At 35.5% G+C, this 27,905-nt stretch overlaps 2 protein-coding genes across 5 annotated transcripts; both read left to right on the forward strand.

Annotated features, from left to right (window-relative positions):
- The first annotated feature begins 358 nt into the window (after positions 1-358).
- LOC135776496 (leucine--tRNA ligase, cytoplasmic-like) lies at positions 359-19,281 on the forward strand. Its single transcript, XM_065287256.1, has 32 exons — positions 359-456; positions 1,397-1,518; positions 1,623-1,710; positions 1,787-1,867; positions 1,954-2,091; positions 2,248-2,409; positions 2,514-2,626; positions 2,861-2,924; positions 3,019-3,086; positions 3,798-4,023; positions 4,311-4,398; positions 4,828-4,904; positions 6,417-6,470; positions 6,849-6,989; positions 7,185-7,262; positions 7,346-7,431; positions 7,589-7,654; positions 7,747-7,829; positions 8,112-8,250; positions 9,331-9,543; positions 9,765-9,822; positions 10,200-10,263; positions 11,047-11,230; positions 12,065-12,155; positions 12,354-12,494; positions 13,160-13,300; positions 14,692-14,802; positions 15,329-15,439; positions 16,656-16,760; positions 16,859-16,954; positions 18,135-18,267; positions 18,612-19,281. Exons 1-32 carry the CDS (start codon positions 451-453, stop codon positions 18,815-18,817), a joined length of 3,534 nt encoding a protein of 1,177 aa, XP_065143328.1. The 5' UTR covers positions 359-450; the 3' UTR covers positions 18,818-19,281.
- Positions 18,957-27,741, forward strand: plac8l1 (PLAC8 like 1). 4 transcript variants are annotated; one of them, XM_073812566.1, is made up of 4 exons: positions 18,957-19,093; positions 22,505-22,688; positions 23,406-23,542; positions 26,826-27,741. In XM_073812566.1, the coding sequence occupies exons 2-4, from the start codon at positions 22,511-22,513 to the stop codon at positions 26,955-26,957; spliced, it is 447 nt and encodes a 148-aa protein (XP_073668667.1). In that variant the 5' UTR covers positions 18,957-19,093; positions 22,505-22,510; the 3' UTR covers positions 26,958-27,741. The 4 variants fall into 4 exon arrangements, with proteins under 4 accessions (XP_073668667.1, XP_065143890.1, XP_065143889.1 ...); XM_065287818.1 differs by lacking the exon at positions 18,957-19,093 and adding an exon at positions 21,804-21,930; XM_065287817.1 differs by lacking the exon at positions 18,957-19,093 and adding an exon at positions 22,315-22,414.
- Positions 27,742-27,905: the final 164 nt, after the last annotated feature.

The raw sequence follows: 27,905 nt of genomic DNA on the forward strand, positions 1-27,905 counted from the left end.
GAATGCAAATATTTTTGTTGTTATAATTTATTTTATCCCTGTTTTATTCACAAAACAGTGCAGACACTGTAATAAGGAGTTGGGATACACAGATATGTAGCTATATAGCTGTAAATAACAGAAATCAGCAGCCAAAAGAATAATCTAAAAAAAACATTTGAAAATGTGCATGCAGAAAACTAAGAATTTTTAATACTTTTACATTACTGTTTTTACATAAATAAATGTCATAACATTATACTACAAACTATAGTTTTTGTTCGTTTGGGAACAATCATATAGTTTAAACGTATAACCAACATGGACCAACATGCTAAGGGCGCAAGTCCCTTTCAAAACTACACTACCCACAATGCAATGCGCATCTTCCGCCGGTGTCATCAGCCGGTTGAGCAGCGTGGATCTCCACTTTCATAGAAATACTGCTGAAGTTGTTGCCACTAAATCAGCATGACGGTAAATTTCGTTTATATTAAGCTAGTTGTGCGGAACGTTTTGTTGCTTTTTGTACTTATGTTAAGTACTTCTTGCTTTATGATACTCATTTAAACTGATCACTTTAGTAGCATTGGTTATCTTTAGCAACTAGCCACATGCATGTGTATCTTCTACCTTAGTTCATAAGTGCATTACAGTACAGAGCACATATTCTGATCCACACAGAACATGTCATATATACATTACCTTTTGATCATAATATCGTGTAGATTGGTGTAGATAGTTGGTAAGTTAGTGTAACAGGGGTGACAGCTGTCAACAGGGCTGCTAATGTTTCTTTGTTTTACTGATTTACATTTTATTCCCAGTATTGTCCTGTGTTCTATAATACATTGTTTAACAAAGTAACATGGTTGAAAACATGCTATGCTGTAAGGCTTAACATACTGGTTAATGTACAGTGCATATTATATAAATAATGATTTCAAAACATAAATGACTTTTTCTTATTATATTTGGTGATATTTCAATTGAATTTAAACATACTTATGTCAATTGTTAATTATGTCAAGTGTGAAATTTATTTAAAAAAATAGTAATAATTTGTCATTTTTAAATCTTATTCTGCAAACGGTAGGATTTTAAAGGGATAGTAAAAAAAAAAAAAATCGTAGTATTCTTTTTCCTTCTATAGAAGTAAATAGTGCCCCAGATTTTATTAGTTACAAAATATCGCCCATTGTGTTCAGCAGAACAAAAACATGTATACATATTTGAAACAACTTAAGGGTAAATGATGAAAATATTTAATTTTTTCTAGTAAATTATTCCTTTAATAATTACTGATAGTAGTAATTATTTATCATATGTATAGTCAGAATTGCAGTTATCTTATGAAGTTCTTCTGTATGAAAGTGGTTATTTTAACACATTCTGCTGATGTAATGTGTCATTTTAGGAACGTAAAGGAACGGCGAAACTCGACTTCTTGAGGAAGATCGAAGAGGAGGTCCAGCAGAAATGGGAGAAAGAGAAAGTTTTTGAGATTGATGCTCCGGATGCCACTGGCAAAAACACTGAGTGAGTCTGTTATCATATTTTAAACAGCCAAAGTTGGACCTACTTATTTGGATGTCTAATTATTTAGATAATTATTAATGTTTTGCTGTTTTCTGTTTACCTAGTAAGAGCAAATACTTTGTTACATTTCCCTACCCCTACATGAATGGGAGACTTCATCTTGGACACACGTTCTGTCTGGCAAAGTGTGAGGTAAGTTGTAAGAAAATATTCATGTTTTGTAATGTTTATTTATGTTCACATTATAACTTATAATTATGCCTTGCAGTTTGCAGTGGGTTACCAGCGTTTGAGAGGAAAACAATGTCTTTTCCCATTTGGTCTTCACTGTACTGGAATGCCCATCAAAGTGAGTCATTCAAACTCTTCCTACTGTTCTTTACCATCACATCCATAACCAACATCAATCATTTTTGTCTCTGTGTATGTCTTTAGGCATGTGCAGACAAGCTGAAGAGAGAAATGGAGCTCTATGGGTTCCCACCTCAGTTCCCTGATGAAGAGGAGGAGGAGGAAGACAAGTCGAAGACCACTGATGAGATCATCATCAAGGACAAGGCAAAGGGCAAGAAGGTACATCTACTTTTTTAACATTATTTTATGTGTGCAATAGCATGCTAGATAGATATATAGTGCTATCTATCTATCTACAGCCCAGATTATATATAGCACATTACAGCACATCACAAAGTTTGGTCAAACTTCTGTTTTATGTAATGCGATTTTTAGAGCAAAGCCGTAGCAAAGTCTGGAAGCTCCAAGTTTCAGTGGGACATCATGAGATCTCTGGAGCTTAGTGACGATGAGATTGTAAAGTTTGCCGAGGCCGAACATTGGCTGGATTATTTCCCTCCTCTTGCTGTGGACGACCTGAAGAGAATGGGTGTTAAGGTATGAGCAGACATTTTATATGAGACACTATTTTATAATGCATATGTTGTAAATTTGACATTGTGTCCATAAATCAACACACACTTTTTCCATGAATGTTGTAGGTCGATTGGCGTCGTTCTTTCATCACGACGGATGTAAACCCCTTTTATGACTCCTTTGTAAGGTGGCAATTTGTCACTCTGAAAGAGAGGAATAAAATCAAGTTTGGCAAGAGGTACATATTTAAACAAGTTAAACAGGACTTTAAAAAGGCTCAGATTTGTGACTTTATGTATGGCAGTTGGTTAATTGCAAAAAAAGGCCAAAAATGAAAGTCTAGCATCATTTGCATCTTTGTGTCCTTTTTAATGTACTTTTTTAATGTCTTAGTGGGCTCTATATGTATAAAAAAAATTAAATGCTTGTTGAGATTTTAGAATTAAAACTCCCCTCTCTTGGTTTATTACAGATATACAATATACTCTCCCAAAGATGGGCAGCCCTGCATGGATCATGATAGACAAACAGGAGAGGTGGCCATTGGTTTTTAATTTAAGTCCTTTAATTATTATAAAATAACTAGTTATGTATTAAACTAGCTATGTATTAAAACTCTTTCTGTGACAGGGAGTCGGCCCCCAAGAATACACCCTCATCAAGATGCAGATCAATGAACCTTATCCATCTAAACTGAGGTAAGGTACCATGACAGAGCAGTATTTGTATTATTCATTTAAAATGATGGTGGGGCGGCTCAGTGGGTAGCACCTTCTAAGCAAGAAAGTCCCTGGTTCTATCCCAGGCTAGGTCATGTGGAGTTTGCAAGTTTTCCCTGTGTTAGGGTGGGTTTACTCCGGGTGCTTGGGTTTCCTCCCACAGGCCAAAAACTTGTAAGTTAGGTAAATTTGGAGATGCCAAATTGTCCCTCCCCCAACATTGATTATGGATTAACTTTATAATTTAGGGAAGCATAACGATTAATCGCGATTAATCTATAGCAGAATAAAAGTTTTTGTTTACATCATATATGTGTGTGAACTGTGTATAATAATTAAGTATATATAAATATGCACACATGCATGTATAATTTTAAGAATTATTTTTATATATATTAAGTATTTATAAATGTATATAATATAAATTATACATAAATATACAAATGTATATACACATGTAAACATTTCTTAAATGTATACATGTGTGTGCATTTATCTGTACATAGTTATTATACACAGTTCACACACACATATATGTATGATGTAAACAAAAACGTTTATTCTGCTATACATTAATCGCGATTAATCTTTATGCATACCTTGTTTATATGTATGTGTGTGTGAATTAACTAGGTCTTGGTTACTAATAATTTTTTTCACGCTGAATTTTTTTTTCCGGAACGTTCTCAGTGGTCTTAAAGGCAAGAAGATCTTTCTGGTAGCTGCAACTCTGAGACCCGAAACCATGTTCGGTCAGACGAACTGCTGGGTCCGTCCGGATATGAAGTACATCGTGTTTGAGACGGCCAGCGGTGAGCTGTTCATCTGTACCCATCGTTCGGCCAGGAACATGTCCTATCAGGGCTTCACCAAAGACAACGGCCAAATTCCTGTAATCATGCAGATTATGGGCCAGGTTTGTTTCCCACACACATCACCTTTACTTTGAAACCAAAGACTGTTGTTTACATTAATCTGTACACTTAATTGTAATGAAAATGTAAAATAGGCAGAATAATATACTGATCATATACTGATATATATATATATATCAGTGGCTGTGGGCGGGGATTTGTTTGTGTGATGTCACATTACACAAATAATACGTGTATAAATATCTATCTGTAGCAAATAAGTGTATAAATATCTATCATCTAAGCACCCTCATTGTTGTCCTCACATACGCTCACATTACTTTCCTAGGACATCCTGGGTTGTGCACTGAGCGCCCCTCTTACTTCCTACAAGACCATCTATGCCCTGCCGATGCTCACTATCAAAGAAGACAAAGGTATCTGACTCCACCCCATAATATCACCTCATCATATTACATTACCCCTCGCTGACAAGAAGATGCATCCGTAACGGCATTTACGTTATGTTTTGAAAGGCAAAAATGAAAGTGGTATAGAAATGGAATATGGAAATGGCTCTTAATGGATGAAGCCTTCAGGCGGTGATGGCCACATTACTCCAAACACAGGCTGCTCTATGCCTGAGAATTATTTAGTTTTTTTTTGCCTTGGGCTCTCGTTGTTACCCTGAAAAAGGCCTTCTTTGAAATTGAAATGTCAAATGTTAATATAGATTGTTGTTGTTTGCCTGTGATTCTCAGACACGTGGGCTGAAAAGTTTTTTTTTTGTGTGTAAGTGTGACATCAATAGTTTGAAGTGCATTCATTCATTATGAAAGATGCTGAAATCTTATTTGTCAACGCAGGTACTGGAGTTGTCACCAGTGTGCCATCAGATGCGCCGGATGATATCGCCGCTCTGAGAGACATCAAAAAGAAACAGGTGTTGTGTTTGGTTTAGACCATTTCATTTTTTTTTTCACATTTTACCTTTTTATTTGGTTGGTTTTCAAGTTAAGTTCCCAGAGATATGACCGATGTTTCCTCTAAGTTACGCTCTGCATGCTCTTGCACAGATGGGAAAAGATGTGCTAAAGCTAGGGATTTCTTAAATTTGAGTATAACTGGGTATAAATATTTATTGATGTTGTATTTTTTCATTAGATTACATGAGAAGTTCATACTGTAGCTCTGCATGTATGCATTATTATTTTTGTTTTTAAGTTAATATTAAAATGTATGTTTTTTATGAGAAAACATAGTGTTTCTATACTATATTCAGATTTTTATATTTAATTCACTGGTCAATTATGATTATCATAATTTAAGATGAACTGTATATCAGAAACTGTATATTATATAAAGGATAATGTATAGGCAGCAGAAATGAGACCTGATCAGGTCGAGACACAAAGCAGGGGTCTTGTATCACACAGAAGGGGCTTATTCAGCAAAAATAACAGACTGCTTCCTGCTTATTACACCGATGTTTAACCTAATAAGTAAGATAAGGAACATTTAAATATTAATTTGAAATATTTTATTTGCTCATATTTAACAAATGCAGGCTTTTCGTGAGGAAAAACCTGTTTACTTTCGGTTTTAAGATAAGACAAGACGTTCAAATGTCACAAACACACTATTTGATTGAATCATTTGTAAATGTAATGTCATAAATGTTATAGAAAGACATATTTATATTTAATTTTTGTGCAAAGTTAAACTGTACCTGTAAAAATTATTTGCAGCATCTGGGATACCGTTATTAATTTTAAGCGGTTGTTATATGGGATAAACAAACCTGCAAATGTCGTGACTGTTCAAACAGAATCAAGCATTCCATAGAGTGTAATAAATAAAGATAAATTAAAAAACATAAAAATCTTATATATAAACCTATATACTGTGTAAAAGTCACCACCAGACTTTTATTGTCCATCTATATTTATTTTTCAATCTATTTTATTAAGATACAAACAGAAAATACAGGAAATATGTACAAAAAAAAAAAATTTCCGGACTAAATGTCTTCTTAAGGCATTGTCAGTGTTTAGTGTGACCTCTCTTGGCATGAAACACATCTTGACCTTTTTTGCAGAATGAAGTAAAAAGATTAATTTCTTTAAAATTAGAAGTTAAGATTTAATTTTATTTAGGTTTAAGAGATCCTGCAGTTTCTTGCTAGTGCTCAAGTGAAAGGGGAGTTTACCCTAAAATATAATTTATATTAATAATAATATAAATCTAAATATAAAGTAATAATTTATACAGTTTTTAATACTACATACACATTTCCTGTATTTTTCGGATGTATTCTATTAAAGAGACAAGGAGAAAAAATGATACATGATCACTATATCATTGCAAAAACACCAAATCTAATTCTGGCATGATGGCACAGTACTGTATATCATTACAAAAATGTCTGATTCTTGTGTAACATCTTGTTTTTTAGGCTTTAAGAGAGAAGTATGGCATTCAGGATTATATGGTTCTACCCTTTGACCCGGTAAGAATACTAAATACTCCTCACAATCCCCATGAAATCAAATAGAATTTTGTCTATTTTGTCAGTTTTAAAACTCTATATGCTAATAGTCTTCATAAAATAAACTTTTTAGCAGATACTCATCTTGTACCTCTCAAATGTTTGTCCAATAAAGTCTTCTCTAGAAGAACAGTGTGCCCTCCCCTTAAATTATAAAATACCACCTGCCTTCGACTAGCAATATGGGTAGCAAATCATGTTTTTTTTGTTTCTGGTTGTTTTTCTTTTCTCTTCTGGCTACAATGCAAACTAAAAGGCCTGCCACTACTACCTGTCTCCACAGGAAATGCATTTTCATGAGGTCTTTGGGTAATTTATAATGATCTGTGTTTCCATCAGGTTCCCATCATTGAGATTCCTGGATACGGAAACCTGTCGGCTCCTCTGGTTTGTGATGAGCTAAAGATTCAAAGCCAAAATGACAGAGAAAAGCTTGCCGAAGCCAAAGAGAAAGTCTACCTAAAGGGCTTTTACGAGGGGGTGAGGTCATCTGTACACCAACATCCCTCAAATACATTTTTTATTATGGAATATTAACTCACTTAATTTTTGATGTTCAAGGGTGGGTATTAATGCACTGGGTTGCTAATCAAAAGGATGCTGGTTCAAGTCCACCTTTGTAAAGGATGGCCGCTTATTAGATCTAATGGCTCTTACCGAATTTTGTTTTGCCAGATCATGTTAGTTGAGGGTTTCAAAGGGCAGAAGGTCCAGGATGTGAAGAAACCCATTCAGAAGATGATGGTGGAAAAAGTTGGTTGGATTTTTTTGTCACCATTAGTCCTATATTTAGCATTATTATGAGTATGTCCCATCACATGTTACTGTGTTGTCAGGGTGAAGCTTTGATCTACATGGAGCCAGAGAAGCAGGTGTTGTCTCGCTCTGCAGATGAATGCGTGGTGGCGCTATGCGATCAATGGTTAGTGGTTAGCTCCTATAGTACATGTTTATTACGTTACATCCTCTCATAGTTATCCTTTGAGGTTTTAGCCTGGCTGTTATCATAGCGACTTGACATCAGGGATACCTCGACTGAATTGGTTTCTCAGACAGTGACTGGTGACTTTATCTCTCAGGTATCTGGATTACGGCAATGCGGAATGGAAAAAGCAAGCCACGGACCATTTGGCATCTCTGGAGACGTGAGTTTGTCTTACACACACTGATGTCTGTGTTATAGATACTCGGAGGTTGTTGTTGTGAATGTGGAAATATCAAATGTTTCGCTCTTCAGGTTCTGTGATGAAACTAGGAAGAACTTTGAAGCAACTTTGGATTGGCTTCAGGACCACGCCTGCTCCAGAACATATGGATTAGGTAAAGATCTGCTTATCTGTTTCGTTATCAAGCAAGTTCTTCTAATGTTTGATGTATTCAGACATCAATAGCTATTATCAGATGGACACCTTTGTATGCAGCCTATATTAATCAAAGTCTTTTCACAAGGACAAGGCCCATCCGTAGTTCTTTTTTAATGCGCTCATTTCTTTGCTCTCGTGCCCCCAAACCACTCAGCGATAGCATCAGCAATTTTCTTGCTGCTCCTCAGAGAGAGCTCTCTTGATTTTTGAGATTTTTTTATGGGTTTGGTTCCCATAGGAACCCGGTTGCCATGGGATGAACAATGGCTCATCGAGTCCCTGTCGGACTCCACCATCTACATGGCCTTCTACACTGTGGCACATCTTCTCCAGGGAGGGGTCCTCAACGGACAAGGACCCTCACCGCTGGGAATAAGGTATTATTGGCTTCGGATCCACTTAAGGAGGAAGGCAAAAAAGTTTATTGCTATATTTTTACAAAAAAAACTTTACACTACAGATTTTGTAAATCTAAACTTAGAAGTGATCTTCAAAATAGTTAATAATTCAGTTCAGTTCAAATTTGTTCATGCTTTTGACATTGTTGCCAAGCAGCATTACATACAAAAATAGAATACAGGAACAGGAAAATTGAGATGTGTTGAAAGCAGTTGAGTACAATACATGGTAATAATCTCATAAAATGTATAGACTCTTTTACTGTTTGTACACAATGATGACGTGGCAGCGTATGCGCACGCATTTAGGCAATGGAAGTATGGTAAGAAATTGAAGCAACACAAACAAAGTTATTTTAAAAAGTTGACTTTATCAACATTTTCAACATCGCTACCAGATCCGTGTACTATAGTGAAGTGGATAAAAGACGTTAGCAGATGGCCAAATATAAAGTTGCCAGATACATATATACGTTTATTAGTATATTATATATTAGTGGAACCAAACGCAACAACCAGACATGTTGACGCTGGGAAACCGTTTTATTAAACTTTCTGAGTTGCTAACACATTAGAACCAATGGGGAATAACACCACTTCCGTTGCCCAAATGCGCGCGCAGGCTATTTGAACACATGAGCTGTAAAAGGGTCTATGCATTTACTAATGTTAAGAAATACAACCATATTTTAAAAATTATACAATGTGATAATCTTTTACTTCATGGCAAATAAATTTGTTTTTTAGTGATACAATTTTTATATAATTTTATCTAGATTCAACTATTTTAGGTTTATCTTTGTATGCATAAAGTTGTCTGTGAAGTTTGTTTGTATATTTGGTTTAAAAGTAAAATGAACAAACCAGCAAATTAATACACTTAAAAAAGCAAATTTAGCTTGATAAAAAAAAATACTGTGTTAGATGATGATTCAAATATAAGGAAACATATAAAAGACCTTGTTGTGGTTTCTGACCACCAGGATTGTTTGATATATTGTACAGCATAATAATAGTAATTTACAAAATGCTAGAGAAAAACATTGTTTCTCCCCATAGACCCGAGCAGATGACGAGGGAAGTGTGGGATTACATCTTCTTCAAAACCGCACCCTTTCCAAAGACAGACATCCCGAAAGATCGCCTACAGAAGCTCAGGAGAGAGTTTGAATACTGGTATCCTGTAGATGTGAGGGTGTCAGGAAAAGACCTGGTGCCCAATCACCTCTCCTATTACCTGTACAACCATGTAGCCATGTGGCCAAATGACAGGTACACAACTCTTATTGCAGTATTCAGATTGTGTGTGAAGTAAACACAGATTGCAAATTTGATTATTTGTATAGATTCACATACAGTATATGTAAGGGTGGTAAAGCATATGTTAAATTCATTGTAATTTTCTTTTAATAAAACATTTGCTAAATGCTTCAACACAATGAGGGGCACTTTGTATTTATATATTTATTGTTAATGTTTTTTGGCACCTATAGTGGAAAATGGCCAAAAGCGGTACGAGCCAACGGTCATCTTTTGCTAAACTCTGAAAAGGTGAGTTAAAGTTTCTGTATTTTCTTTTCTGCCCTTCCTATGTTCTTCACTTTGTTTGTCTCACAAAATTTCTGTCATGTAATAAAGTTTTGTGTTTGTTTTTTGGTTATACATTTGTGATAATGGCATCACAAATATTGACAATCCTTCTTAATCTGCTTTGTAAGGACTTTTGTTAATAGCATAATGAAAGTTCATAAGAAAGGTTTTTTGCAAAAGTAGGTGTGTGTTTGTGTGTGATTGTTTGTGTGTGCGTGCGTGCGTGCGTGCGTGCGTGCGTGCGTGCGTGTGTGTGTGTGTGTGTGAGAGAGGCGGAGAGGGAAGGAGAGAGAGCGGCCATGATTATCCATCTTATAAGGTGTTTTTTTATCCACCAGATGTCCAAATCCACTGGCAACTTCCTCACTTTGAGTCAAGCTATTGCTAAGTTTTCTGCAGATGGTAAGCGCTCCATGTATATTCATTTCATGGCCCTGGAAAGAAGTTATTGGCTCCTGGAACTTTTTATTGGAATTTTTCATACTTATTTAGTTTTCTACTAACAGTGTCAGACATATGCATGTCCATTACAGATTAATTCTGTCATATCTTTCTGATATATCATGAACATTAACACCGCAAAGTTTTGTTTGGTATCATTTTGATGGTAAATAATGGTGGTGGAAAAGATGGTATACCCTATTGCCAAAGCTTATTTTTTTATGTCTGTTATTTTTTCTTTCGTGCACGAAATCACAACTCTGGTCTGGTGCAACCAAAATAAGGCCCAGTTACACCAGGTTGGCACAAGTGCCACCCCTCTCAATTTTAGTCTAGAGTTCTGCTTGCAACAACCAGATATATCATTGATTCCGACATGCATTATGGTTGCTTTAAATATTATTGTACAACATAGGATTGTGCAATACTGTAATTTTCAGTCTATCATCCACCTGAAAAGATCACACTTTGATCTATTGGTCATCTGTTGGTCACACGCCTTCATATACGAATTCGTATGAGCTTGTGTTTCTAATCGAATGTATTTGCATGTGTATGAAAAGTGCAGTGTGATTACACCCTTACTCAAATGAACTGCACTGGCTGACCAATTGCATTAAAGTTCATTTTATTCAAACCAAATCTGCCAGAGAAAGGACACTAAACTGTACTCAACTTTATTTTGTTGGCATAAAAGTTTGACTTTTGGCATACAAGTTTCACTAACATATCTGTCTATCTCAGGCATGCGTCTGGCTCTGGCTGATGCAGGCGACACGGTTGAGGATGCAAACTTTGTCGAGGCCATGGCAGATGCTGGAATCCTGCGACTCTATGCATGGGTGGATTGGGTAAAAGAGATGATCGCCAACCAAAATAATCTGAGGACCGGACCAGCAGACACCTTTAATGACAGAGTATTCGTTAGGTAACAATGGGGCTAGGGCTAGATTGTATGAAGATGTATTCCATTACCGTGAAATAAAAAGTCAGGCGTAACACGTTTTTCTATTCCGTGCATCTTTTGAAATGTAAATAAGTGGGCGTGGTTAACTCTGCACTCCCACGTGTTAGACTGAGTGTGAAGGAGAAACTTGTAAAATAATCCACTCATAACAAATGAATGAGTAATTTCATAATAAGCGCTCTCTCTGTCTCTCGCTAGCTCTCTCTGTGCGCATGCAGCAGTGGTCTCTCGAGGCGCCCACAAGGATCTGCATTGCCAAATAAAGATAGCTCTTCTAGCACATAATGCTAATAGTTGTAAAGTTTTCTGAACTTGAAGCAAGCGAAGACAAAACTCGCATTTATATAAGTGACGCATGCGCTGCTGGAGCAATGTAGTTTGACGTGCCATTTGCACATAGTACAAACATCTTTAATCAGAAAGACGAGAAAGAGATGCAACGTTAATGTCTAATAGAAAGTAAAGAGCGTCAAGACCTTAAAACAGACTCCATGGTCATTGCCCCATAGCACCTGTCATATTAATATTATCTATATCTAGAGATCCATCTCTCATATACAGGTATATAACGTAACGTAACCATCATAACCAAGACTGTTAATCTAGTCTTAATTTGATACATGTACTGGATGTACATTGCTCCTCCTCTCTCTCCATTTAGGGGTCCTTGACCTTAAAAAAGGTTGAAGACCTGTGGTTTATAGTCCTGTCACTGCAAATATTTATTGCAAACATTTACTCTTTGTGAATATGTCTTTTATAACTTTTTGAAATCCTGACTTCTTTTATGTGCAGTGAAATGTACTCCAGCATTGTTAAAACAGAGCAGCATTACGAGAGGATGATGTATAAAGAGGCATTGAAGAGCGGCTTCTTTGAGTTCCAGGTAACACATGGACTGTCAAATCCACAGCATTTCTGTCTAAATCAGTATCTGTTAGGTTAAGCATAGAGATATAAACCAAGTGAAGTTATTTTGGAGAGACTAGTAGCATTCATTGATGTTTTTTAAGTTACAGTCAGTAGTGTGTATATATAGAGCCTGTCTGTTCTTAAAACGCAAGTTTGTGTTTTTTTTTTTAAGGCTGCGAAGGATAAGTACCGTGAGTTAGCCATCGAGGGCATGCACCGAGATCTTGTGTTCCGCTTTATTGAGTACCAGACACTCCTGCTGGCTCCCATCTGCCCCCACCTGTGTGAACACACCTGGACCCTGCTGGGGAAGGTGAGACCCCCTTAATGCTGTTTTCACAAAGAAATTACACATTTACCACAACATTTTACAGTGAGCGGTCCTGTTTAGGTATTGCAGTGAATATCACTTCCTCTGGGCTCATGTTGGTCAATTATGACCATAGACTTTAAAAAAGTTGGACGTAGTGTCCGTGACATCACCCATAAGTTTCTGAAGATTGTTTTTGAAGATTAAAGTAGGCGGTGCCTGCCGTTGCTATTTTATATGATTAATAGCAACTAATAGTTTGCAGAATAAACGATTTTGTTTACATATATGTGTGTGTGTACAGTGTAAAATAATCATGTGTATATATATGACTACATAAACATTCACATATAATTAAAAAATATATATAAATATACAAAATTATATTTTAATTTATATTTTAATATATAAAATTATATTTTAATATTACATAAAATTCTATTCACACATGTAAATATTTCTTGCATATGTATATATATATGATGTGAACAAAATTTTTTATTCTGCAAATGATAAGTCACGATTAATCGATAACCTGTTACTAAAATATCTACAGGACATCTAAAGACAAAGAGGATTCTGCAGCTCACACAGTTAACCTCTTCAGGATTGACCATCCTTTTGAACCCCCCCAAAAATGTCATGCTGTGTGTTTTCTCTTTATATAGAGAACTTCTGTAATGAAGGCTAGCTGGCCCACTGCTGGTCCGGTGGACGAGATATTGATCCGATCCTCACAGTATCTGATGGACACAGCCCACGACCTCCGCCTGCGTCTGAAGGCTTACATGCAGCCAGCCAAAAGCAAGGTATAGATTATTTACACACATTACATCATGCTAAAATACCTGTTTTATCATTTTTTGGGGGGTTACACTGTGCGTTGAATAGTGTATCCCACAAAGCAGTGTGGTTTTTGGGACCTTCCCCCTTTCCATTACCAAAAGAGCACACACAATTTATTTCTGAATGTTACATAATGTTTGTGTAAAGCCCAGCAATGTGTATTAGGCAACACAATTATGTAAAAAATACAAGTTTCACCTCAACGTTCAGTTGTTATTAAAGTGATACCTGCACTCTCAGACCCCAAAGGTCCGGCATGCAAAGCCAATCCCACCAAAAGAGAACTCACATGAGGGTTGAACCAAGTCTACAGCTGTCATGTTGAATGATTTCAGCTCTGTCACCTGACATGAGAGCAGTGCATTATCCCTAACTGACTGCAGGCTTTTCTCGGTTATGTTTCTGTGGCCGTGTGATAATGGACGTCACTTTGAATAAAGAGTTATCCAAAGGAGTTGTGCTAAAGGGGTTTAGGCCCTGAAGGAAAAATATCCTGCCAGTGGCTTGAAACAAAAACAGATTTGAAGATAAACATTGACGAGGCTTTAGTTATATTAGTTACATTTTAAAGTTCTCCAAAATATAGATGATAAAATCACAGAAATTGTTACTACAGTGTTAGCAACCCTTTTCAGAGTGACACAAGATCGTGTTCACAACTATATTACATATATTGAATACATATTTTTACATTGCGAAAAATTGGTCTTTATATGACAGTTGTTCTGAGGTTTATGCTGTGTACCCACCAGAAGCAAATGTTATTATTTGTGTGAGTAGATTACATACAAGGTCAATGCAAAGACGCAAACAGACTAGTGTTAATATTGTGAACTATTTTTAATTTAGTCTTAGTTTTGTGCCAAATGTCCTTGTTAGTTTAGTCATATTCAGTCATTCACATATCTTCTTTTCTTAGTCAAGTTTTAGTCGACTAAAAGTCTCAATGTTTTAGTCAAAAGACATACAGTATAGTCTGTTTTTTTACATGTACGCTGACATACGCACACGTTTGAAGGCACAGCATTGCAAAGCATAGTTTGTTTGACTGATATATGTACGCAGACATTCGACACATGCACATTGCGACAAAATGCAATGCGTCTCCTGGGCTACATACTAAATTCTCCTTTACACGCATGATGCACTTAAAAAAAAATTGGCAGTAGGCATACAGTACGCACGCACTCTTCTGATGGGGAAAATTGCATAAAGTGCACTGTGCGCACTCTCTATTGTAAAAAATTAACCATACTTTGGCCTTTGATTCACTTCAGTGTTTTGTATAGTGGATGCAGTTATCTTTTCAGTTTTCTTGTATTTTGTTAACTGTTTTTCTCTTTGACAACTACAGAAAGGGGACAATAAACCTCCAGCCAAACCCACCCACTGTAGCATCTACGTAGCAAAGACCTACCCGCCCTGGCAGCACAGCGCCCTCTCTCTGCTGGGCAAACATTACAAGGTACTCTTTATTAACTTTTAAATATACTACAAAGCATCTCATTCCGAAGGCTGCGTCCTTCAGAGCTCGCATTTTTCTAAAATAATACACTATTAATGATGTATGCAACCTCCAAAGGAAACAGCCTTTGAAGTGAGATGTAGCTTGTATTATCTTAAAGAGTGTCTCTACATATTTAAAATACACATTTGTTAAAGTATCATTCCCATTTTTCCAAGATGTAATCTAAATATATTTTGCATTGTATTGGCATTTTTTATATCGTGCCTGATGAAGACCTGAAGGTCGATACGTTGCACTATTAAATTATATATGAAACATTTAAATCAGTCTTTAGGCTTCTTTATTGTTGTTTTTTTATGTGTGGCATAAAGATAGAAATGGAACATTTATGTTTCTGTAATGCAGAAAAATGATATTTGAAATCTGTATTATAATACTCTGTTGCTATTTCATTAGTGAATGCGGAGGGTTTAATAAAAAAATCCGAAAAAATCTATTTTCAAACTTCTGCTGTCATTTGCAGAGCAACAATGGAGCTCTGCCTGACAATAAAGTCATTGCCATGGAGCTGGGAGCCATGCCAGAGCTGAAGAAATACATGAAGAGAGTGATGCCATTTGTAGCTATGATAAAGGTATTTTAAAGTGTTTGGTACTTTAAGAGAACAGTTTGGACTTGCAAAGCAAACAACAATACTATTTATGGAGTATAACTGTATATGGAGCGCATTATGCAAGTTTTCTGTATGTGTGAATTTTTTGTATGGTCTTATATTTTATAAATATGCCCAATCAGGCATTATGGTTTGTAGAATAATTTATCCCACAATGCAATGTGTTTGTTTAGACTATCCATTTATCCTCCTCCTAACATCTCTTTCTTGAACAATTTTTTGAACACAAATATTAAAAGAAATGTTACTTTGTTTACACATTAATATTATTTTTTAACATCTAGCCATTAAAGGTCCACTGTGTAAATTTTTAGCAGCCTCTAGCGGTAAGATTTTAAGCCGTAAATTGTAACAACTCAGTCCACCGCTCACCCTTCCCTTTCGAAACGCATAGTGAAACGACTCATTTTAAGGTAATAAAACAATAAAGTTTATTTTGTAAGGTCTTTATACACCTCAGATAATGTAGTTATGTAGATTAGATTGCATTTCTGTCAAGAGATCCTCCTAAAAGTTACACAATGCACCTTTAATGCTATAACCATATAAATATAAATTGGATTGTCAATGTGGCCGTAATACACAGCCATGCTTACAACTTACTATATTTTTTTTCTTTTAATGTACACACTTCAGTATCATTCAAATTTATTTCTGTAGCACTATTTAATTATATTTAACAAAATTGACGGTCTTTTACTGCAAAACCCTCTAAGTGCATGCAAAAATCTCCACTTCTAAAATGTCTTCACTGTCCTTTCTGATTAAAGTTAAAAGGCTCAAAAATTCAGTCAATATCCTAATATCTTCAGTAAACCACCTTTAACTCTTGCACAGTGATGATGTACATGCTTTGTTCATCCAATTCTTCTTTAGTGCGCTTAGAGGTCTTTGGTGAAAAATTGTTGTGAGGTTTAGAAGATGTACCAGCATATTATTTCTGAATGGCCTGAGCCCGATATAAAGCAGTTTTGAAGCTAAAGTATTTGATGAACTTTTAATATGTGCCGATAGCATTCGGGTAAAATATTTTTTTTAATTATCAAGGTTTTAATAGAGGTGGCATTTAGCAGCTTTTGCATGTCATACGGTAATTTTTTACAGTTAATATTGCTGATAGACATTTTATGTAAGATTGTTAGATGGGTTATAAAATACAGTCCTGGTGTGTTTTCAGGACAGCCTTGAGAAGAAAGGACCCCGGGTTCTTGATCTAGAACTGGAGTTCGATGAGCGTGCTGTACTGCTGGACAACATTGTTTATCTGACCAATTCACTTGAGGTAGCAGCAATACAACTGAAAGACTGAAACAAGTCGCAAGTGATGCTCTAACCCTGTGATTTTGACTGATTGTGTGTCTCTATCTCCCTACTCAATAGTTGGATCAGATAGAGGTGGTGTTCGCCTCTGAAGCCGATGACAAAGTAAAGGAGGACTGTTGCCCTGGGAAACCATTCTGTGTCTTTAGATCTGAGGTGATGATGATGGCCTATTGTCATAGCCTCCACACTCTCTATTGTTTCTCAGTTTATTTTAACGGTTGATCTGCCCTGCACCACTGTACATGTGGAGAGAGGGTGGCTATTTTTAGAAGCGCTTTGTGCATGTCATGCTCCTTTGGTGCATCTCATATTACCACAGTGTAGGCGTACAGCATTCATTCAGACATAAAACCTCTTTTTTTTTATTGTTGCCTTGCTTTTGGTTGCTTGTAAATTCATTTTAGTAAATAATTGCTTAAAGCACTACCAAAAAAACAGGAAGCTCCTGTTTATTTACCCATGCGTGTGTTTCAGATAGATGGAATGCACAGACTACTCTTCTGCATATAATGACATTTTTTTAAGCTCAGAAATGAGATTTATAAGTGGTCCCCCAGTCATAATTGGTCATGTGACCAGGGTTGGGTGCAGGTCCTGAGTACTCAAATGTGACATCCATGATCGATTACAAAAATTATGTTAATGTTTTTTTGTGTTGGGTTTCATGTGGTATGTATATAAGATTTTAATTTTGGAGTTTGACGGACGTAAGTTGCAATAGCCAACAATACATTGAATGGGTCAAAATTATCGATTTTTCTTTTATGCCAAAAAGCATTTGGATATTATGTAAAGATTATGTTACATGAAGATATTTTGTACATTTCCTATCGTAAATAAATCAAAAATTTAGTTTCGTGAGTGGATGCAGCAAAATCGCAACAACAAAAATTGGGGGGGATTTCCAGTTTGGTTTTTATGTAAAGCCCATTTAGTCAACAAGTTAATTACAGTGGTAAGCCATTACAGATCGCTATAACAAACCTTTTTCTTAAACTTTGAATTCTAGAGACTTCTTTTGGACTTTAAATGCGATTTTTTTCTCAGCCTTTTTGATTTTTTCACCATCAGATTCAACATTTTCAAATCGTTGTATCTCAACCAAATAATGTCTTATCCTAACAAACTATATAATGAAAAGTATATTTTTTTTAGCTTTTGGATGTTGTATAAATCACAATTTTAAGAGATTGACCATTATGACTCGTTTTGTGGTCCAGGGTCACATATATTCCACTAAAGAGTTTCAATGGGGCTTTTAAACTGTCACATTTTAGATGCAACATCCATAAATCCATCATCATTGGCTGTAACCTCTCTCTCCCTCCATTAGCCTGGAGTATCGGTGTCAATGGTGAACCCACAGCCGGCCAATGGTCTCTTCTCTACTAAGATTGAAATTCGACAGGGAGACAGCAAAGACTCCATCATCCGCAGACTATCCCGAGTTAACCGAGGGATCAAGGGTGAGATTAAAATCTTTATAAGATTCCTCTTTTTAAGAAATACTGTAATTATAATGTTGAAATATATTTATTTGTTTGGGAAAATATCAAACCAAGTGGCTTTATTAAAGAAAGATAGCCCCCAATTACACACTTATTAAACAAAATGTTTTCAAAAAAGAAAGTTTGGTAAGCTTTTAAAGGTCATTGCATAAATATCTCAGAAAAGTTAATTGGTTTATTTTTTTATATCTATGTGTAACGTTTAAACATAAGGCACGGCTCGAGTCTCAAAATAGTTTTGAGGCCAATTCTTGTTATTTCATTTTTGTGATTTATGACTAATGCTTTTATAAAACTTTCAGATATATCCAAAGTGAAGCTGATGCGTTTCGAGGACCCTCTGCTTGGTCCCCGAAGAATCCCTGTTCTGGGAAAAGAAGAAGAGGGCAAACTCGCGGTCTCAAAAAGTTCAATCTTTAACGTCAGCCTGGAAGAAAACAAAGTTCACATGACTGATAATGGCCTGAAAATAGACATTGGAGACACTTTAGTCTATCTGGTCCAGTAAGATGTGAGACTCAAACTGTTATTTTATTTACTTTGTCTAAAAAAAGACTAAAGTTGCATCGAGGCTAAACATCAGCAAATGATTCACAGTCTCCGTATTTAAATCAGTACAGCACATTCATATTACATTTTGTGGATTATATCATTCAGCTTGTTCGGAGTAATACTTCTACAACGAAATCAAAACTATAGTTTTATGATCACTACTATTTTTAGAAGCTCCTAACGTGAGAAAAGAGGATGTGTAAGCCCCTATGGATGCTTCAAAGATATTTCTGTGAGTTCTTACTGTTTATACATGTATGAATTTCCAACTTGTTACTCTGTCCAGTATTTTACAGCCAGACCTGTACTTACAAACTATAGGTTTGTGTCAAGGATTTTTCTGTGTTGTCTGATATTTTGTTGGTCCTAAATTTGTCAAATTTCAGTGAACATTTAATAAATAATTGTTAATAAAATCTACATCCATCTCTTTAAATTTCTCTGACTATGACACCACCTTAGGTCAAACTGCAGATGTTATCTGCACATTATTGGGTAATGATGTCATTTTCGTTTGAACTGCTGTAATTAATTGAACATTTTTTTTTTTCGATCTTTATGTATTGTAATATCAGGAAATTTTTAATTCACAATTCGTCACTTTTCACATTAAATAAGGAATAATTGGCAACTGGCCATTGAATTAGCCTACTTGAAAATAAAGCACACCTGAGGTTGTGGATTAATGTACACACCGTGGGTGTGGATTATTTCCAAATAATACAACGGACCGTAGTCAATTATTTTGCTTATACCACATGTATCACACCATAAGACATAGTTCAGGTGTTTTATTTTAAGACTGACAGGTTATTTTTTCCTTAAAATGCTATTGTGAATAGGACTAAGTTTTTGCTTATGTCACCTAAAGCCTCCGTTTCTAATTCCAAAACATCATTTTACAGCGAGAGAGAGAGAGAGAGAGATGCACTTGTAGTCACAATAATGAGAATAATGTGAACAAATTGACCTTTAATATTGACCTTTATTATACCGCTAGTTTTAATGCTTGATTCTGATTGGCCAGTCATTTGATTTGCAGGTTTGTTATTCTTTGATAACAGCCGCTCAAAACTAATAACACACGGTAACCTGGATGCTGCAAATCATTTTGACTGGTACAGTTTATTATCACACAAAATTTAAAAATAAATGCCTTTTAATAACATATATGATATCATATTTACAAATGATTAAACCAAATAGCATGTTTGTGACATTTGAACGTCTTATCTTAAAGGGACACTCCATTTTTCTTGAAAGTAGACTCATTTTCCAGCTTCCTTAGAGTTAAACATTTGATTTTTACCGTTTTAGAATCCATTCAGCTGATCTCCGGGTATGGCGCTATCAGCATAGCTTAGCACAATCCATTGAATCGAATTAGAACATTAGCATTGCGCTAAAAAATAAGACTGACAGAAAATTTAAAGCAACACTATGTAGTTTCCATGTAAAAATGACTTTGTTGAATGTGGTTGAAAAGCGCAACAGTGCCTGTTATCATACACTCTTCTGCAGGCGGGGGGAGGGGCGGGGCTGTGTATGCTACCCTCCACCGCCACTTTCAGAGTGTGCTTGTAGCAGCTAGGAGGCTGCTCAGGTTGCAGCAACAGTACAATTTCTCCAGTTAAAAGTTGTTCTATCACTGAAAGAATTTTAGAGATATTATTTAAAGGTAAAAAAAACTACATAGTGTTGCTTTAAAGTTACGCCACAATAAGAGTATGCTATATTTCCTAGCCATATCTGCCTAGAAAATCGCAACTTTTAATTTTCCGTCGGTCTTAGTACATGGTGTAACTACAAAAGAGTCAAGTTTTAAATAGGAAAAATATAGAAACTCTTTGGTTATTTTTTAGCGAGATGCAAATGGTCTAATCAGATTTAATGGATTTTGCTAAGCTAAGCTAAAAGTGCTAGCGCCAGACCCGGAGATCAGCTGAATGGATTCCAAAAAAGGTAAAAAAAATCAAATGTTTAACCCTAGGGGAGCTTGAAAATTTACATATTTTCAAAAAAAGTGTAGTGTCCCTTTAAAACCGAAATAAAAATGGGTTTTTCTTCCGGAATATCTGCATTTCTTAATTATGAGCAAATAAAATATTTCAAATCAATACTCAATGTTTCTTATCTTACTTGTGAGGTAAATAGCCGTGTTATAAGCAGGATAATGTACAGGCAGTAGGTTGTTATCATGAAATAAGCGCCTGCAGTGTGATACAAGACCTGATCAAAGTGTCTGGCTCATTTCTGTGTTAAAAATACTGGCTGCCTATACATTATCCCTTACATAATGTTATGTATGTATTTACATTGTTCTAGTTGTATATTGATAGAAAAAGGCAAAAACAAAACCGAGCAATGTCTATTTTCCATTTTCTTCTCTTTTTAATTATTTTATTCATTCTTTTATTTTTTTTGGCTATCACACATATATTCATGCTTTATTTGTTGAAATGAAAACTGCTATTTCAGTTAAACTTGGCTTGGTGATCTGGAACTGTAATGCCATTGACAGACCTGGAACAACTTCAGAGGTCTGTGTTTAGGCTACTGAAAAAATAATGCACATCCTTTGTCAGCCAATCAGAATGAAGCATTTACAGCCCTGTGGAATAATTATACTTTATGGTTTCTATAGTCAAATTATTAATTTTTATATAAATATATTTGTTTGAATCACGTTCTGCTTTGACCTCTCCCTATTTTAAAACAATGCTTTGGTATATCTGACATTTTCGTATGGTTGACATAATTCAAATTTTTTTTATGTCACATTTTCGATATAAACTATACACTGCCGGTTTTCTGAGAAAGGCCTGTTAGTGATAAGCTCATACCCATAGTTGGATGTAGGCGAGGTTATCCACACATTAGCATGTTGAAAGAGACACACACTTGAACAGACTTCATTTCCAAACATATAAGCGAGTCGTCCCATATAACCCACTTTGATACGTGTTAGCTTTGCTGTAAAAAGGAAGTGATGTGAGACGTTAACCTCAAGTGAACGTGCTATTCTGCATTGTCTCATTTGTGTTGCATCACATACAGTCTGAATCAACGGTAAGCTTGTCTCGCATGTGTGTGTTTTGATTTTTATAATTTAATTATTTCACTGTGTGATATTTTGCATTATAATTGTGGTTGTGCGGATACTAGTGGTATATTTATATGTTGACCTGCAGGTCCCATTAGTGCATGATGATGTGTTGCTTCTTGTGATGCTCAAGCTATTCTTTGTATTCCAATATTGTGACTTGTGAGATATAAACCAGTAGCATTTGTGTCAGAGTTTGCCTCTATTGTGGGTTTGTGTGTATATTTTGTGTATATTAAGACGGCCGGGTCTTATCAGCTCAAAGCAGCTCTCTCGGCCAGCTGGCTATCAGAAGCACCACTGTCACTACGGGAAACTCTGCCCTTTTTTCGGCAGTATGTTGTCATTGTAAGGGACTACTGACATTCACTACTTTGTGCTTGTTGACCCTCATTATTATTCGTTTAATTACTGGACGTAATGCTCTCACAGAACTGTCAAAACTTTAAGGTCAGGTCAGAATTAGTCGTTTTTTATTTTATTTAAAGACTTGCACATCCACATTCTTGATTTAGAAGAGGTTTCGTGTTTCCTTTTCAGAATCTAATGGACTCCCCAGGTGGAACCGATGCGGAGGAGAATGTAACAGGAAGTGAGAAGGTTGAACTTCCTGTTCTCACTCAACCTGGGCTTGGCGTGACCACGACCACAATGACCACCATCACTCAGACAGGAGGAGGATGGAGCACGGGACTTTTTAATGTGTGTAGTGACAGCAGCACATGTAAGAAAAGATATCAAATATATATTTTTGGGGGGTTATAAATATGAAATTTTGACCCAGTGCTGGGTTGAAAATAATCAAACATTTTGAGTGCATGCCATTTAACCAGAATATGACTATAATGTATAATAATCTTCATCCCTCCTGGCTCTGACTCTGGTCCATGCATGAGTTGGTTTGTATGTTTTCAGTCTCACATTTAATCAATGACTGTTCCTTAATTATTATAAATTGTTAATGATTTTCCATTAAGCTATCCAAGGAGATTAGATTTTCCAATTAAAGGGATAGTTCCCCGAAAAATGAAAATTCTGTCATTTTCTCATCCTCGTGTTGTTCTTAACTTGTATGAATTTATTTTTTCTGGTGAACACAACAGAAGATATTTTGATAAATAATGGTAAGCACACAGCTGATTGTAAACATTGACTTCCATAGTAGGAAAACAAAAATGATGGACTTCAATGGGTACCATCAACTGTGTGCTTACCATCATTTATCAAAATATATTCATTATCATTTATCAAATACTTCCATAGTATCTGTTTTCCTACTATAGAAGTCAATGGTTACAATCAGTTGTGTGCTTACCATCATTTATCAATTTTTTGTGTTCATCCTTTTTTGTTTAAATCCTATTTTTGCAGTCGATCAAATATAATCCGTGTTTGTAGGCAATTTTTTTTATAAATTCCATCTCTCCTCTCCTCTGTACAGTTTTGATGGGTGCGTTTGTGCCATGCTGTCTGGACCTGAGTCTTGCTCATCAATATGGAGAATGTCTGTGTTTACCTCTGCTGCCCGGCTCTACGTTTGCCATGAGAGTGGGCATCAGAGAGCGCTTTAAAATCAGGGTAAGGATTCAATGTTAATATTTCTGTAGCATTTTCATGATACAGTAAATACAGCTGGGTTATTATCAGGATATATACATATGTGACACTGGACTGTCCATAAGGGCAATTTATTAATATGTAAAAATGTATATATCATCTGAAAGTAAGTGAATAAATAAGCTTTCCATTAATGTATGGTTTGTTAGGATAGGACTATATTTGGTCGAGATACAACTATTTGAAAATCTGGGTGCAAAAAAACATCTAAATATTGAGAAAATTGCCTTTAAAGTTGTCCAAATGAAGTCCTTATAGCAACACATATTAATAATGATAAATACATTTTTATATATACACTAGTCAACATTTGAAGTGGATCAAAACCTTTCCTAAATGTTGCCTTAAAACCAATACCCGTTCTTGTCTTAGGACAACTTGGATGAAAGTTTTTGATCCACTTCAAATGTTGACTAGTATATTTATGGTATATTTTATAAAATATTTTCATGGAACATGACCTTTACTAAGAAAAATCGATCATTTTGAGCCATACAATGTATTGTTGGCAATTGCTACAAATATAACCAGGCTATACTCTAAGAAAGGTTGTGTTTATTTTAACATTTTTTTTTTGTTAAACTATTTAACACATTATGTGTGTTGATTTTGAGTTCAAATAAATGAAATGGACAACACAAAATGTGTTAAAACAACACAAGGGTGTTATTCCAAAATTAACACAGAGAGGTGTTAAGTTAAGGACAGATGTCTTGTCCTTACACAAGATGTGTTAATTTAACATATTTATTTTAAGAGTGTATGACTGCTTTTAGGGCTGTGACGATACATCTCGTTCCGTTCCCCATTAAAAAGACCTGCCTAAAATCGACTCTGAATCGCAAGGCTCCGATTCTGTGTTTCATGCACAGCTTGTGCGTGTACTACACTATGGCTCTCAGTAGGAAGTCCTTAACAAACTAAAATCACTATAAGTTTAAGTTGTTTATAATGTGAATTTAAAAAAAGCAATACTCGTCAAACACAATCATTCAAAATATTTTTATTATCATGAATTTTTATTACCTGAAACAATCTGAAGAACAGCGATATAAATATCCCTGAAGACGTTTCCTGGAATAGTTTGTAATGCTTTTTCTTCTGTGGCACAAATGGTGTTTCTACACGAGAGCGCCCTCTGGCTTTTGGATGTGGCGGCATTTCACCATAATTCATTTAAATTCATTCATTGAGAAAACGCGCATTTGCACGATTAATCGTCACAGCCCTAATTTTTTGTGGTCCAAGGTCACATGTTAGAAACATTTTATCCAAACCATTTATTTACTGGGAATCAAAGCTACAACATCATGCCTATCTGACAAATTATCTGCTGTCACACCACTGCTATGCTGATGATATTCAGATCGATACTGCTTGCGAACCAGACTCCATTAACCAGATCACATCACTCTCAGCATGTGTCAGTGAGCTAAAGACCTGGCTAACTTCCAACTTTCTGAGTCTAAAATCTGAAATCTTAATTACCTGTCTCCCAACTGTAAAAAAAGTCTCTCCTAGCTTTAACCTCGGTGCTACATCTATTATCCCATCTGCCGCTATAAAAAATCTAGGTATTACTCTAGACCAGTGATCTTCAGCGTGCGGCCCCCTTTGTGTACGGTGTGTTCCTTCGCGGCCACCCCAAAGAAAATTTTTGACAAAAAACAGTTCTAAAACTTCACATTTTAATTAAACAAAACATTAAATTATACAAAGTAGTGCTGCCTTATTTTTTTAGGTTTAATTTCACAGAATTCATGATAAATTAATGTATTTTATAAAAATGTCATAAAACTGGGGCCCCCCTGGCACCATCTCGCGGCCCCCAGTTTGAGAACCACTGCTCTAGACTCCTCTCTGTCTTTAGATGCAGTAGCCTCACAAAAGCAGCATTTTTTTCAACTCTCTTTCTAAACTTTATCCCTATTCCAGTACAAAAGATGCTGAAACACTGGTACATGCTTTTGTCACATCACGCATTGATAATTGTAACTCGCTATTTTATGGATTAACATGGCAATCTATTTCCCATTTGCAATATATTCAGTGGCGGCCATTGAATTCATTTGTAATTGTTTGATCTATTATAACTATATTCTTGAGCTTAATAAAGGTGCTATAGAAATTACACATTATTATTATTATTATTATTATTATTATATTACTATTATTACTATTTTTATTATTATTATAATCCTTGCACTGCTTAATACTTGTTGAGCTATTTGTGTCCTCAATTTAATTCTTATGATTGCATACTAAATGTATTCACAATCTGATAACTCCGCGTATGTGCTGCAAAATAAGTTTTGCTGCAAAGCACTTGTTTATGTGTTCATAAAATGTTTTATTATTATGTATTATCATTATTGGGTTGTATAGGAAAACTGTGCAATTTACATAATTTAATTTAAAATTGTATTTAAATGATTCAAACATTTTATGCATTTTCTATGCACATTTTGTTTTTGTCCCTGAATCGTCTCTACATCATGTTTAAGGAAGTGTCATGGTTTATACAGTACACTGTAAAAAAATTGCTGCCTTATTTTATTATTATATTGACTGGAGATGAGTTGTTAAAACTACAGATGAGATGTTTTAATGTATAAAATATAGTTGAAAAAGTCAACTTCATTTTATATGCTGTAGCAACCCATCTCTTGTTTTATTTTACAGTGTATGTTGATAGTACATTTATAGTCTTTATCTGCATTTCATTGTCAAATTTGATTCCTAGCAGTACATTTCATCTAGAAAATGTATTGTTCTTGTCTTAAAGTACAGGAATGGTAAATAGGAACAGAGAAAAATGTGTAAAGATATCGGCTATAAAACATTCATGCAGCAATCTTCATCTCTAAAACGTGGGTTGCTTTCAAAGAGACATATTCTAAGGTAATACTATTACAGATTTGGTACGTTTGTGATTTTTCTAGCAGGAAATATTGAGATAATAAAAATTTATCACACGGCAGCATTTGGATAGCATGCATCCAGAAAATGAGCCAGCTCTTGATGATATAAATGTTAAAAATAGCAACTACTGTAAACTCAGATTGGGAATGTAGACTGAAAATTCAACCCAACAATGTTGACTGTACAGAAAAAAAATTTAAGGTAGAACTGTTAAATCCAGATGAAAAAACATCTTTATTTTTCAGCTAAAAAGCCTAATTTGTCCAGCAATATCAAGTAAATAATACATTAAGGTGCATCTACTGTATTGGTGTGTGTGTAGGGCAGCGTGTGTGAAGACTGGACTGCGGTATATTGCTGCTATCCTCTGGCCCTCTGTCAGATGATCAGAGAGATGAAGAAGAGACTGAAGACACAGACTTACACTGTTTCAACCATGCTGGACAGCTCCTAAGACATGGTGTACGTGCGTGCGTGTATGTGTGTGTGCGTCTGTGTGTGTGCGTGCCTGCGAGCAGACATGCATTTTAAACATTTCCTCTTGAATGTTTTTGGTGACGATAAAATACTGAGGGGTCTGTCAGCATGTTTATTACCCGGGGTCCTGAACTTCACGCAGGGTTAGACATCTCAACACCCTCTGCTTGAAGATTGATGTACCTGACATTTCAAACTGATGGAGAGATGGAGGAACAGATGGGTGGATATGGATGAGAGGGGGCTTATGATGTGTTCTGGGTATCATATTAAATCGATTACAATTTTACATTTACATTAAAGATTTGGTTTTACATTTTAAAGGTGAACCGTGTAATTTATACGGCACTATAGGGTCACCAAACATACACGCCTCTCACATCTGCCTCTGATCAGATAGCCCAAAATATAAGGTATTGGTTGAGTAAATGATACGGTGTTGAGTTGGTCTCGATTCTCAGACAAACACGTTTTGAAAGCCATGCTGATAAGACACCATGAAATTACAAGTGCACAAGTTTACACTGCATAATAATACATTAAAGAAGTAAACCCATGAATTGTTTTGCTATACAGGATTTTAATATAAAAATTATTTCACACATGAACTCATATAGTTATATTAACAATTATGGTTTTTGAAACATGTATTTATAGACAATGGACATTTTAAAAACTGGTAACAACATCAGAATCAAGTGTTGTAAAATGCATCTGTTCTGTAAAATGGCTCCTTCAGGACGGCACTGAATTAAAAACAAACTGCAATTTGTGTGATCCCTGAATTTTTTTCTAAATAACATTTTGAAAGTGGTAACTATGAACTGCACTGTATATAACAGTAATCTAAAAAGGGGGAAATCTGTTTTAAAAACTGCGTTGTGTGCGTATGTGTATGCCTGTAGAGGGCACTGTTGTCTCATAC

This window comes from Paramisgurnus dabryanus, chromosome 18 (genome assembly GCF_030506205.2).
Source record: "Paramisgurnus dabryanus chromosome 18, PD_genome_1.1, whole genome shotgun sequence".
Classification (NCBI taxonomy): Eukaryota; Metazoa; Chordata; class Actinopteri; order Cypriniformes; family Cobitidae; genus Paramisgurnus; species Paramisgurnus dabryanus.